At 38.3% G+C, this 14,423-nt stretch overlaps 1 protein-coding gene across 9 annotated transcripts in view; it reads left to right on the forward strand.

The window, feature by feature from the left end:
* The window catches only part of MON2 (MON2 homolog, regulator of endosome-to-Golgi trafficking), a 115,798-nt gene that overhangs the window by 1,257 nt on the left and 100,118 nt on the right, over positions 1 to 14,423 (forward strand). The window contains exon 2 of one of the 9 annotated variants that reach the window (XM_054813658.1): positions 6,224 to 6,335. The exons of 7 other annotated variants lie outside the window; for them this stretch is intronic. Coding sequence is in view for 1 of the 2 variants with exons in the window: in XM_054813087.1 (XP_054669062.1) it covers positions 13,610 to 13,717 (108 nt within the window). In the remaining variant the exon portion in view is untranslated. Of the gene's footprint in view, positions 1 to 6,223; positions 6,336 to 13,457; positions 13,718 to 14,423 lie in introns of all 9 variants that reach the window. One more of the 9 variants, XM_054813087.1, reaches the window with a different exon arrangement.

The raw sequence follows: 14,423 nt of genomic DNA on the forward strand, positions 1-14,423 counted from the left end.
TTTTAACTTTGTGTTTATCTAATGTGTTTACATAGTTTAACTTTTTCCTTATGAGTAATTTCATCATTTGCCTTTTTAAAAAATAATTATTCTATGCTATAGTGGGAGGGAAAAAAAATATATTAACTCAGATTAAGCTGCGCAACTGAAAAAGTACCTGGGAAAATACGGAAAAGACTCTGTCAGTTGGGAAGAAAGGAGTGACATATGTAATATGACTTTATTTCCAGTTAAGTGATAGCATGTTTAATGCTGTGTGAACTATTATACACTTTAACAGATGAATTGCAGCTAATGACTGTGTGTTTTGAAAGGCGTGAAGCATCATGCTGTAGCAGGGCATGTTATATACGATTATAGGTTTCAGAGGAATGCCGGTGTGTTTCAGAAATTGTGTGTGGTCACGGAAAAACAAGAGAAAGTTGTGATCAGTTCTGAGAAATTGTGTGCAGTCACATGTAAATAAGAAAAAGTTGTGGTCAGTTGAACAGAAATCTGTGTGTCTTTTGGAGGGAGGCGGGGGTGCTGCTTCCACTTTCTCCTGAGTATTACTGCATGAGTCTGAGTAAGTTAGTCTCTGAACAAGTTTCCCCACTGTGTTAATGTTTACTTTCTCCTATAAAGGAGATGGGCAGTGTAATTCTTAAGCTAGTATTTTTGGTACTGTTTCATTCCATTTGCCATGCTGAAGGTTAGAGAAACCATTGCATGTGCAATTCTTGATACTTGTTCAGCATGTTTATCATATTCTTGTGTAAGTATGACTTTTGTGTTGTTTCCTTTTACATCTCGACAGCAATTTGCATAACTTCGTTAAAAACACTTGAAGTTTTTCACAGTTGTCTGGAGTTCGGGTAGGTTTATGGAGTAGCACTGGAAGGTGTTAATAGAGAGATGGAACTTTTTCTGTTGTGAGTTGTGGGCTCTTACAGAAGAGGTCTGAGGTGTGAGCAGTCCTGAAGTAGGATGTATGATACAGTCACAGGAAACGATCTTACTTCCTCACTTCTGGAAGCCTTTTTTTCCCCTGTTGTTCTAGTTTTAAAGGAAACAAGTGTCCTTTTCAGTCAGATTTCAACTGCTAAACAGGTATCTTCATCACATGTGTTTGGTCTGATCATGATTGGATTTGGCTAGAATGATTGGGGGAATGGCATGTTCTTCTTACTGATTTGGAACAGCACCAGCTTTTTAAACCATGTTTAAACATAGACTTTTTAAAACATTCCTACTACTTAAAAATCTCACTTTTTTTTTTACTTGTAGTGTAACTATTCTCATCACAACCACATGCAGTGCAATTTATGAGTTTATCTTGCAGCTAATGTGTATGCTTCCATGTCACTTAATAAACTTATCATACTGTGATAAAGCTAATGAAAAATTCCTAGTCCAAAATTAATAGTTGTAAGCTGTATCACAGTTATTAGATTTGATAGGTACTTTGTGAAGGCAAACGGCTTCTAATAAACTTTTCAGTTTCTGGCATAATCTAAAATTTTGCTCACAGCTATTTGTTATTGCCAGCCATTTCTAAAATGTTTTGTCTATTCTGGTTTTTTTAATTATTTTAATATTAATACTGTTAAAAATCTGCAAAATTAATTTAGCTGATAGGTATGCTGCTGATAAAAGTAGTAGTGTAGTTCTCAATTCTACTTGTTGCTCAAGCGCTTAATTTGAGCGAATCCTTTTTTTGAATCAATATTGGTAGGAGTTAGAAAGTGGTATGGTCAGAAAAATAGAGCCTTTTTTAAGAAATTAAATAGGGTTTTAGATTTTACTTTTTAAGGATCTGTCTAATGCAATATGTTATTACAAACTAATGCCATATTGATTAGGTACAGAGAGACCAAAACAATATTAAATGATTCTTTGAACAGGCAGGTAGATGATGCAACTGAAGTGCTTTATTGGAGTTGTTTTTTTAGGGGGGAGGGGGATGCAGCACAAAAGGGGACAGCTGTCTGGGGGATCCCACAGACTGTGGGATTTAGACCTTATCCTCAGTTAGGAACTGGAAGTAAGGTCTTAAACCCTTACTGGAAATGGAACTTGAACTCTTCACTGTTTTAAGCACTTTCATCTCATAATTTTCTATTACTTCCGAGTCTCTAAAGTTTTCTTCATAGGTCACATTTATGTGGAAATTATGTAGTTGTAAGTCCAGTCACTTACAACAGTGGATTCTGAGGTTTTTGTGGACTCTTTAATAATCTGTTAAGAAACATTGAAATTACTGAGTTTCTCCCAATGTTAAACTTGTGACACAAATATGTGGCAAACTTCCTTCCCCTTCGTTAGAAAGGGCTTTTAACTAAGAAATAACAGAATGTATTGTTGTCCTCAAAGCAATCCACACCTTGTCTTTGCTCCATGTGACAAATAATACCCGAGTAGAATTTTCCTAGGTGGTGGCTGCTTAATACATTGAGAATGGGAGCTGCAGAATCTGTGGGTTTGAAGTTGTGTTGCTGACGATGTTTGGGGATTAACTAATGTGCTAGACTTATTTTTCATAAGGGTGTGGGAAATACCAGTTACTATTAGACTTCAGGCCCATGTCTGTTGTTGCTAGGTGGTTTTGACTGTTTCTGTTGGGTAGGTGGATAAATCCTGCGTGATATTCCTCAAATCAGCACTGACTACAGAAGTATACTAAGCATGAAAGCTGTACACTATGACCAAAGAGTGATTTGGTGGTTATGTCTGTGATATGCCCAATCTGTTTATATTGGCAGATGTACAAAATAATGACATTGCTGAAACATGTATTCTTATTTTCACAATATATTTACATTTCCCAGTTATTAAAAATAGAAAACAACCAGGGATGTGATAGAAGCTCTCAGGGCAAACATAAATTAAACAGTGAAGCTTGAAATTACAGAGGATGAAGCAGTCTTTGGTACCAGCGTAAGTTGTGCTCATATTATCTTACGGAATCTGACTTTTCTCCTAGAAAATGATACCACTTGACCATTAAACCCTTGTTTTTAATACGATGGGGCCTAAACTTTGCTCTGTATTAGAGCATTGCAATGCTTAACTTCTAACTCTGGACAGAATTGTGTGGCACATGCGTAAAGCTTTATAGACTGTCTTAACCTGCTAGTGTCTGGTGTTTGGATATCCTGTGCTGGGTGTGTGGGAAGCTGGCAGTGCTCTCTTTACTGAAGTGGAGTAAGAATTTTGTCTTATCACAAAATTGAAAATAGTTTAGTGTGCTAAGTAGGTTACCTGCTGTTTCTTATTACTGAATCAAAATACTGTTTTGTAAGCTGCATCTGATTTGGTTTGATAACTTCACTGTGTAAGAAACCTTAGAAATAAAAGGGGAAAAATACAAATATTTAGCAGAAATAATCGAGTTAAAAGGGAAAATAAGCATACCCAGAAAGTTCTTCTCAGCCTGAATTCCAGTCAGATATAACTCCTTGTTGTTTACGCAGATCCAGTCCAACAGTCTCAGCTTTCTAGTAGTCTTGTAGTTTCTACATTGACTCAGTTTATTTCTCTTTATTATTTTTTTTTTTAAATAGCAGTAAAAACAAAATGAGCTTGAAAAAACACAGGGGAAAAAAAATAACTCTTATCGAGCTCCCTGCAGAGTTGCAGGCATGCTTGTGGGAGAGGGGAAGGGAGAGTGCTGGCGGGGTTGGGGTGGGCAGGGACTGTGTCCTCCCATGGCAGGATCAGCTTGGCCTGGCTTAGATCAGCTGTGGGACGGGGCGTGCCCTCTGTTTAGCAGTTGGGTAATGGATTGTAGGTGTCTGTGTGGTTTAGGATGTTTGCCGCTGCGGTAATTTGGAATTGCAGGGCTGGAAAAGGAATAGCGTTCTTCTTGCCTCAACCTGGAAGAGCAGCGCAGCTTTAGCTTTGAATATTTTGGTCAGTTGAAGTGTTCTCTTGAGACTCCTGAAAGACAGCTTTTGATAGCCTCTCTGTACTGTTTCTTTTCCAGACCTTTGTTTGAAACAGCAGCATTGCTTTTGTTTAACTATTTATTGAGTTGTGTATGCCTTTAGCTTACAGACATATTTTTGAAACAGTATTGTAAATTAATTTGCTGTATCTAGGAAAAATAATAGAATCTGATTTTGCAATCTTATTTTCCTTCTTTTATAAGTAACTCTACTTGCAGGCAAGTATTCTTATAAAATTCTTTGGGCAAAAGTTAAAGAATCCAGATTTGAGTGACTTCTGGATAAAGCAAATTTTAAATTATTGAATTACAGTAGAAGTGATGTGGGCTAGCTGAGCCAGGAGACAGCATTTGCCCTTTCTGAGGGGCTGTCTGTTGTGTTCTGTGAACAGAGGTTTTACTCATACTTTTCTTCTTCGGAGTCCACTGCTGTCTGCACTGAGTGACATACCTGAGAGTTTTATCCCCTGGGTTAAATCATTCTCATTTTGGAATGATATGCTGATCCTGAACGCATTTTAGGGCTAATGCCAGAAAACTAGTTGGGAAGCTTGTCCTTTTAGGGAACCTCTCTGATGTCACTGAGTAGCTGCTGTTTCGTAGAAACAAAATATGAGGATGTATTGTAAAAATTAAACATATGTTAAAAAGATACAGATTAGTTAATTAGGTTTATAATATTGAAGTGATCATTAGGATTCCTAATGCAACTGGAAGGAACAGTTTAAAAGAAGTGTGAATATTAGCTGTTTGTTCTGTAACAGTAACAATATTTCAGAAAATCTGTTGAATGTAGTGCAGTACACAAATTGGAGAAGGCTAAGAAAGAAAATGACGTGCTGAAATGCCTTGTGATTTGGGCATTTGAGTTGCTTGATGTATTTATTGCTAGCATTCAGTGGTTTCTGAGGGCTGTGTATTTGTGCTATTCTTGCAGTAAAAAGATGAGCCAAATGGACCTGTTAAAGAACAACCCTTTGCACGTAGACCATTTTCTGTAGGAGTAATCAAGTTTTGGGGTTTTCCACTTTATTTTTGATTGAAAAGAATTGAATAATTCCAATACTGTAGCCTACGGGGAACTTAACCTACACTGAACTTTCCATGTTGGTTAATTTTCAGGTCCTCACAGCATTAGTTCAGAAGGATGCAAATACTATAGAGTGTTTTGTTCTCTTTAATGGATATTCACGTAACTAATAATTTGAAGTTTCTTTTGAAATGTAGAAACTATGCTCTGTAAAATGGATATTGCCATAATTATGCAGCTTGCACTTAAGCATGTGTTTTGTGCATGTGACTGGAGATTATTCTGTAGCATTCTTTAGTTGCTAGCCTGTAGCTAAGCTGGTAACTTGAAACAGGTGATCCCTAATATTTCCTACAGTTCCTTTTATAATTCCTGATCTCTGCCAATTGCCTTTGCTAGCTTCGTGTTTGGAATCCATTAATTTTGCAGTGTTTTTAATTCAATATTGATCTGTGTACAGTAGTATTGTTTTCAAAATCATATTTTTAAAAGTGTACTGTTATGTTTATGTGTTCTAAGCTTCAAGATTTATAATAAAAAAATTTAAATTTCATGTCATCACTGTAGTCTTTGATAAGAAGTGTTAGGTGTTCAAAAATTTGTTCACATCATGCATATACACCCAATTTCTCCATTGTGTAATACTTTGCAATTTAATGAATGAAGAAAAAAATGAATAAAACTTTCTGTATCTCAGTCTATCTGTAAACATTTTTAGTTAGACTTCAGTGCAGGATTAAGGTGCCTGACTTTGGGTATCTAAGCTCCCTTCATTGATTGTGCAGGCTTGGTTTGTTATGGAAACACTGTCAATGGAGCCGAATAGCTATTCAGAGGATATTGTAGCCCGGGGATGGATTTAGGCTGTCACCCACACATAGGTGTCTTTGCCATTTGAGATACGTTAATGTTTCTTCCTTGGCTTCCAGCAGCTGGTCCAGAAGAGCATGGAATCTTCTGCTGTCTGCATGTAGTTGTCTCAGATACAGAGGTCTAAGCTTAGACCTCTGTGTTGAGGCCCTGCTAGTGGGTCAGCTGAATTAGCTTAAGGAGCGCCTTTAAGAATTAAGGAGCATTCAGTAGAGACTAAATCTCTGTTGTAATGGGAGTCTAAATATTGGTGCATCTTAATCTTTGATTGAATCCTCATCTGCCTCCTATGGCTTCCTGAAGATTGTACAGGAAACCTGTAGCAGAAGGTAGAAATTCTTGGTGACTCCAGTTCTCAAGTAGTGCCCAAACTGTTGACTGTTGTTTCTTTTTACCAGGTGCCAGGCAAACAGGCATTGCTGTCTCTGGGTGACTCTGAATATAGTATTTGTGGCAAAGCTTCAGGAGTTTCCTGGTCCCATCTGTTCTGATCAACAAGCTGAAGGCGAAGTTAGTTTGAACTTCAAGTGTAAATCTCCTAAAGCTCTGAAACAGGGTGTTGGTTTTTTCTTTTAATGTAGAATGATGATTGTTGTGACAAACATGTCATGAAAATTCAAGTGCTCTATTTCAGTGATTTATAATCAGTTATGTTGTATTTGACGGATCACTCAGAAATCTATTAATGGTAGACATGGGATCTCAAGATATCCATACACTACGTATATAATAGTAACATAGAATCAGGATGTACCCTGTTTTTTCTCTGATTGTGGCAGAGAAGTATAACTTAAGAATTTGTTGCTAATTGGCTTTGTTTCTTCTGTATCAAGTCTTGGTTAGCTTTTCTTCTTTGTCTACATCAGTGCTGTTCAGTAATGAGTTGTTTTATGTTATTCGTTCTGATTTGTTCTGTTGATTTATATGTGATGGTTTTTCCAGTTGAGGTGTAATATTTTGATTGTCAAATGAAAACTCCTGATATTAAATATTTGTATTTCATTATCTTTACCTCCACATTCACATCAGGTGAGGTACCTCCAGAGGCAATAGCTCTGAAGCAATTTAGATAACACTGGCACCTCTCCTGGCATTATTGACGATTAACCTTCAGGATTCTGAATTGGCTGCTTGATACTGCAAACTGACAATTTCAGAAGATTAATGGATCAGAGGAGCAGTCACTCCTGTCAAGCGAAAGAGCACTTTTAATATGAGGGCAACTAATATAGTTACACTAAAGCTGGAAGTGAATGAGGTTGTGTGTTTTTTAAAAAAACAAAACCTGCAATATCATAAATCTTGAATTGGTAGAGAAAGTGGATAATAGAATCAGTTAATGCTTTTATTTTTCTCTCAAAGCACTGGAGCTCTGGTAATTGAGAATGGCACCATCCTTGAACAGAGTCAAGTCTAGCAGGAATTAGTTTAGTATCTTCAACTGTTGTTGTGCCTGTTGTTGGGATCAAAAATGTACACTATTCCTTTCCTTCACTGACCACAAGTAGATCATGATGCGGAATAAACCAGAGTAATTTTGCTTCTGTCTCGGGTAAAGTGTGAACAGCTGAAGAAGGTACTTTGTATATAAATACAGACTGATGATCTGTTGGCAATTTCTTATCTTTGTATGCTAAATAAAGGCAATACAAACAAAACCAGCAAATATATTAATTTATTGATTTAAAAAAAAAATAACCAGGCTGTTCAACAATTCATGTAAATCACATATTCCAAACTTAAAAAATTGGAAACTGTAGCTGGTTTTGTATTGAAGGTTTTGTTATAGTGAACGTGGTTTACCAAAATACAATTTTTAATTTATAGGAAAATTAATACTGTTTTACCACGATTGCAAAGGTTCTGTGGAAATAAAATTACAGTGATAAACTTGTGCAGGAATTGTAGAATATGAAGTGATTTGAGAGGAGCATTATTGCTTTCAGTATTGCCTGCTTTCTTTCTCTATTTGTACATACATCCAGGATGGAGCACCCATCTGAACAGTGATTGCAAATTGCTTTGTGTTGACTGCAGCCTTTCTTTAGGAAGCTGTGGTCGTTAACAAGCCCTCCCTTTAGTCTTCTTCAGGCTGAACAAGTGCAGCTCTCACTGCATCTCCTTATCTATTGTTGTCCATCCCCCAGCTGTCTTGGTAGACCTCCAGTGAACTTCGTCCATCACGTCAATGTCCTTCTCACACTAGAGAGGCTAAAACTCCTCGTATTACTCCAGCAGCAGTCCCACAAGAGCCAAAGAGAGGGAAGGACTCCCTTCTCTCAACCTGCTGCCTATGTTCTTGCTAGTACAGGCCAGCATGCAGTTGGCCACCTTCGTTGTAAGGGCCCCAGGTCATTTACTGCAAAGCCAGCCCCTAGCCTTACTGGTGCTTGGGGCTGGACTTTGCAGCGGTCTTTGAACTTCATGAGGTTCATAGCAGCCCATTTCTCAGCTTATCTGTGTTCCTTTGAATACAGTGCCACACGCACACACACCCCACCCAATATTGAATGGTACCCTGAATTTTATATTTGTCCACAGACTCTATGCCTTTATCTAGGCTGCTAATAAAGATGTTAAATGGTATTAGCCCCAGTATCCATCCCTGAGGAGCACCACTAGTAACTGGTTACCAGCTGGACTTTATACCATTTGTAGTGACCCTTTTGGCCGATCTTCCACCCACTTTACTGTCCACTTGCCCATATCTCACCAATTTGACTGTAGGGATATGATTGGAGATGAGATTAAAGGCTTTGCTATAGTCAAGGTATAAATTATGTAGTGCTCTCCCCTTACCCACACAGCTCATCATCTCCTTGTAGAAGGCAGTCGGGTTGGTGAGGCTCATGCTAAGTTCATGTTGGCTGTTCCTAGTCATCTTCTTGTCCTGCATGTGCCTAGAAATGGCTTCCAGGAGGATTTGTTCCATAACCTTTACAGGGAGTGACATGAAGCTGACTGGCCTGTAGTGCCCTGAATGTTCTTCCATGGCCTCCCTTGAGGTGCATGTGATATTTTCCTCTCCCCAGTTACCAATAACCTTCCCCAGTCACTGTGACCCTGATAGAGGTTGTACTTTCAATGATATTGGCCCTTGGGTGGATGGGCTTCTGTGTGTCCAGTTGACTTAAATACTTAGTTCATGTACTCCCTGTATCTGCCTTTACAGCATGTAGTACTCCATTCCCCGAGACTGCTGGTGGGCTTTGCTCCAAGCCAGTAGAATGTGAGCAAGCCCTGATCCAAATACATTAAATCATCCAATATAATAAATCCCTGTGAGTGCACAGTGCTGTCAGATCGGAACTGTCATTTCACCAGTTTAAATCACAGGTAGAATGAGCATATATAAAAGAGAAGGGTCTGAGTAGAGATTGTACTCCTGGGGAGGAAGATAAAAATACAGAAGGCAAGTACAGTGTTTTTTCACACAAATGTGGTATACTCGAGTGCTTTCATGAGGCTGATTTAGCGTGGAGCTTTTTGTGAGTGTGTCCTCCTCCAAATAATAGTTAAGCAGGACAGTAATGGTCCAGAATGTGCTTTTGCAAAGCAAGCATGAATAACAATGAAGTGAAACTACTATAGACAGGAGGATCTCTTATCTACACTATTGGATATAGGATTAGTTGGAAGGGCAGATAATGATGAACAGAAAAAAATTGCTGTTTATTTCACCTAATAGATGTGGAAGTGGCCATAGATTATTCTTATCCAATCTTAGTAAAAGGTTGGCAAACAATGTAATGTAAATACCAACACAGACCATCATTCTTGAAAGCATTTCTGAATGTTTTTCTTTTTAGAAGAGAGAAATCAAAAGATTGTGTAGTAAGAGCTGTAAACCTTGCAGCAATTTTGGTATCTCTGGAGGTAGTAATTTGCTCTGAGTATACAATTGAAACACAAATGGTCATTCAAAGCATTAGTGGTGGAAATTCTTTATCTTACTACTTTTTGGTAACCATACTATCACATTTAGGAGTTCATAGAAAAATATATCTAAAGTTAGATCAAGCCTTAGTAGAAATTAGCACGTGCCTCCTTGTTACATTAAATATCTTTATGTGTGTATATAATTTTTGATTTTTTTTTTTCTTAAAAAGGTGGTGACTTCTGGTCCTAATTATGAGATACCAGTTTCTTTGAAGATCATCATGTTAATCTTTTTTCAAACTTTTTTTAAAAACCCTTTTTAAAACTTTTGAAAATTGCTTATACAGTAGAGCCAGTGGATGTTCTTTTCACTTTCTGAAAAGGGTCACTGGTAAGAGAGATTCAAGATTAGCATTTTGTGTAATCTTTCCATTATGAAAAGTTAACTTTTTATTTTTCCATGAAAGAAGGGGAGCTCTTTCACATTTACCCCAGAGTAAGGGCAAGTCCATAGCGTGGAGCAACTGATGTGCTGTCAGATCCCATCCCAGCTGACCCTCTGGTGCATTGCTTGCCCGTCCATATGCATTGTCACATTGCAGTAGGGCTTCCATGAGGCCTTTTCCTGTGAGAAGTAAACCACTAAATAATTATACAGTTATGTGCTCAAGCATACACCGTGCTGTTATTCCTTGTGGCCATTCTTGGGCTGCCAGGTAACATTATCATCATCATCATGGAGTTAGCTATAGTGGTATCTTTTGGTAATGTGGACTGATCCACTGCAGTTGGGTTTGAGAGCTTTCACAGTGTCCCCGAAAGACAGATTTGAGGAACTGGTGCCTTTCAGATGCATTTACTGCTCTGCTGCTGCTATGGGTGGCTTGCCTTTACATATTCCTGAACAGTAGCTAGTAGAATAGCATACCCCAGTTATCCTAATACCTCCATATGCTATTTATGAGTTACAGATCTTTGTAATCTGTGTGCACGTATTTAATGTGGAGAAATTTACCTCTTGAATGTTACCTGGATGTTGGAAGATGTTGACTCTGCTTGAGGATGGGTTAAGTCTTTGCTTGCTGAGTGTCTGAGCAGAAATTACTTGTCTCCGTTACCTGGTTGGTGCTTTTGGCCCTACAGAAGGTTTAAAATTTCCAAAAATTTGGAAGATGTGCACAGCACATCTGATGACAGGAGAGCTGAAGTTCTTCCCTGTTTGAACTAAGGACTGAGAAATCTGTGAGGAGGGGAAGAGTTTTGCATCTGAAAAACACTTAAAGCTGGGTTTGAAAGTCTCTAGAAATTTCCACCTCCGGGTCTTTCTTGTGCAGAGAGCCTCTGTCTCTAAGGTAGCTTTATGGTGAGGTTCTTGGGGAGCTGTGAATGTTGTTGTCAGACTGTACCATGGGAGAGGAACTTTGAGGCCAGGAGGCAGATACTATGCCTAGGCTTATTTTCAGTTTACTTGCAATGGCACTATGTGTGTTTTCATTTTTTTGTACATAAATTCTCCATTTGCTCGACTTGAATTTCTGTGAAGGGTGATTTCCATGTAATCAGAAAATAGTTGGTGAGTTCCAAGGAAGCAGAAAGATGATGGGGCAAGTGTTTGAGCCCAGAGGGTCCTGTTGAATTTTTCTGTGGGATTATTGACTGACTGATTAAAGGCAAATCAAAGTATCCAGAAGAGATTGGGTATGTGGTGTCACTGAAAGACAATTTCTGTTCTGCATCAATATTTCCCTTTCCCAGGCTGGGTGCTGTAGTTGCTTCAAGAGAAACATGAAACAAACTCCAATAATGGCAAGTGTGTGTTTGAGACGTTTTATTTCAGTTCATTTCATGGTTATTAAAGTAGCAGAATAGGAAATGTAGTTGACTGAAGGTTTCAGGTACACTTGAGCTTTGTTGTGTTACAGGAATTATGTGTATTTGCTTCTTTTTAAAATTAAAGAGATAACTTGTTCATTAGACTACTATTAACTGTGGTGCTAAGGGAAACTGGTAACGTTACTTACATATGCAGTATGATGCTGGCCATCTCCTTGACCAGTGTTTTGATAAGATCCTTTTCTAATGAGGCATTGTCCTGGAGAGTGCTGCAGTAATTGATGTGAATTTGTAAACTTAAAATCTATTAATATCTCTTCTAACTTGCTAAGTTAAATCAATGCAATCCAAATACACTTTTATACAGAATAGCCAGATAACTGTTTATAGTCTCATTATTTTCTACGGGTTATTAGTGATCAACTGAGGTAATTTTTTGTAAATGTTAATATGTGATTTTTATATATATATATATATATATAGTGGACTATTGTTGGGGGTTTTTTTGGTAGGATGTGTACAGTGTAATTAGTTTTTAATTGTAAACATTTTGAATTGGGATTCTAAATAGAAACCAAAGCATAATGCAGATAATAATAGAACTTCCCATATCTCATGGAGGAAAACTGGTATATTCAGAGTGGTGGTAAAAAGTCTAATAGCTGTTGGTTTGCTTTACCTTAGTTTTTTTAAAAATATATGCTATTTTATATAAAACTAGCATGGAAACAACTAACTGGGAGACTTTATGTTGGAAATTTTTTTCCTTCTTCATGCAGAGAGCATGGTGTTTGCTAATGTCACACATGTGGGCAGGCTTAATATTTCTTTGATTCAGAGTGAGTTTGTCACTCTTGGCAAGAAGGAAATCGATTGCCAGTAGATGTGATAAGGTTTAGTTTGAAGATAATTGAAGTTGGACTGTGACAAATCCTTCATATTGATTAATACGAACAATTTGTTATGGCAAGACCCCCCTAATTAGCTGACAGTTTATAACTGAAGAAGAACGGGGTTTGACTTAAAACTTAAGACAATTCAACACATTAAGTTAATGTAATTAAAATTAATGAGAACTGCATTTGGCACTCCTCATTTTAATTATGCAAAAGATATATTTGCATGTCGCTTTGTGCTCATTTGAGCATGTTGTATGTTAGTCCAGGCACTGTGGATATTATTCTGTTTATATTTTTGAAGTAGAAACGCTATGTTCAGCAAAGCTTAAATAATTCTCCAGAATTTCACAGATCTTTTCAATTATCTTAAGTCAGCATTTAGTCTTTCTGTGTTGTTTTGGGAAATTAAAAAAGAAGTTGAAAATTTCAGTTCCGCATTTGTAATTTAGCTGGTTTGAGAAATACGTATATCAACTCTTAATTAAAATACTTGATTATGAATTTATACTGTCATCTTAACCTGACTTTCTGGGAAATCTTGTTGGAGGAGTGTTTTGATGAAGGGGGAATGTTACTACTCGGTAGAACTTCATGTACTGTCGCTTTCATATTTCTGCTGCCACAGCCTGTCTGCTTCTCTAATCCTCTTTATATAGTGATGACACGCTTCTTTAAATAGTAGTATCAGAGGAAAAATGGAAATGTTTAGTGTGGGAAGTAGGCAGAAATACAATGCTGAAATAAAAGCGGAAATGTACTTTCAAGTTTGGCAGAACAGTATTTTCCAGCAATTTCTGTTCTACCTTTTGGGAAAAACTGTTCAATTTATTTTGGTGCACAGTGGATCGAATGTGATTTCTTTAATTGTTTCCAGAGGTTTATAGCATATTAATGGAATTAAAAATGGAAGGACACCATTTGCAATGTATTTTTGTGCTTTGTACACAAAACTTGTCAGAAATCATAATTTTGGAAGGCAAAGCCTCAATGTTATATTTTCTTTTTGGCTTGATTTCATTAGAGAACACGACTTCAGTGATTTATGCTGGGAAGTGTTTGTGGACAGTACTGCCTTGCAGATGTGTGGCCCCCAGCATAAGAAGGACATTGAGCTGCTGGAACGAGTCCAGAGGAGGGCCATGAAGATGATCAGAGGGCTGGAGCACCTCTCCTATGAGGACAGGCTTGAGAGAGTTGGGCTTGTTCAGGCTGGAGAAGAGAAGGCTCTGGGGAGATCTAATTGCGGCCTTCCAGTACCTGAAGGTGCCTACAGGAAAGATGGTGAGGGACTGTTTATCAGGGAGTGTAGTGATAGGACAAGGGGTAATGGCTTTAAACTGAAAGAGGGTAGCTTTAGATTAGATATTAGGAAGAAATTCTTTACTGGTAAGAGTGGTGAGGCACTGGAACAGGTTGCCCAAAGAGGTTGTGGAAGCCCCCTCCCTGGAAGTGTTCAAGGCCAGGTTGGATGGGGCTTTGGGCAATGGGGTCTAGTGGAGGGTGTCCCTGCCCATGGCAGGGGGTTTGGAACTAGATGATCTTTGAGGTCCCTTCCAACCCAAACCATTCTATGATCTCCTTCCTCAGTGGGCTGCTCAGCTCAGCAGCACCTGGTTGGCATCCAGGCAGTCTGTGCACACGCTTCCCCCCCACCTGCAGGTCTGCAGCCCCAGATCCCGCAGGATGGGCACGTGAGGGAGAGGAGGATGCTCTTGGTCTGTCAGGTCATACTGGCTGGGAAAGGAGAGGAAGCATTGGTGCGGATTGTATGGCATCTCAGGAGAGTGTTGGCAGGAAGGCATCTTCATGGTACTGCCCTTGGTTAATTTGTATAGGGAGTTTGGGATACAAAGTCTATGGGAAAATCGCGTTCATTCAGGTACTCAGTATTAGTTTTCAAACAGAAAATACTGCTACGCAACTGGAAGAACAGTGATAATATTCAAGTTTTGTGTATCACAAACTGGATGTTATTGCTTAAGTATTA

Source organism: Grus americana, chromosome 1 (assembly GCF_028858705.1).
Source record: "Grus americana isolate bGruAme1 chromosome 1, bGruAme1.mat, whole genome shotgun sequence".
Classification (NCBI taxonomy): domain Eukaryota; kingdom Metazoa; phylum Chordata; class Aves; order Gruiformes; family Gruidae; genus Grus; species Grus americana.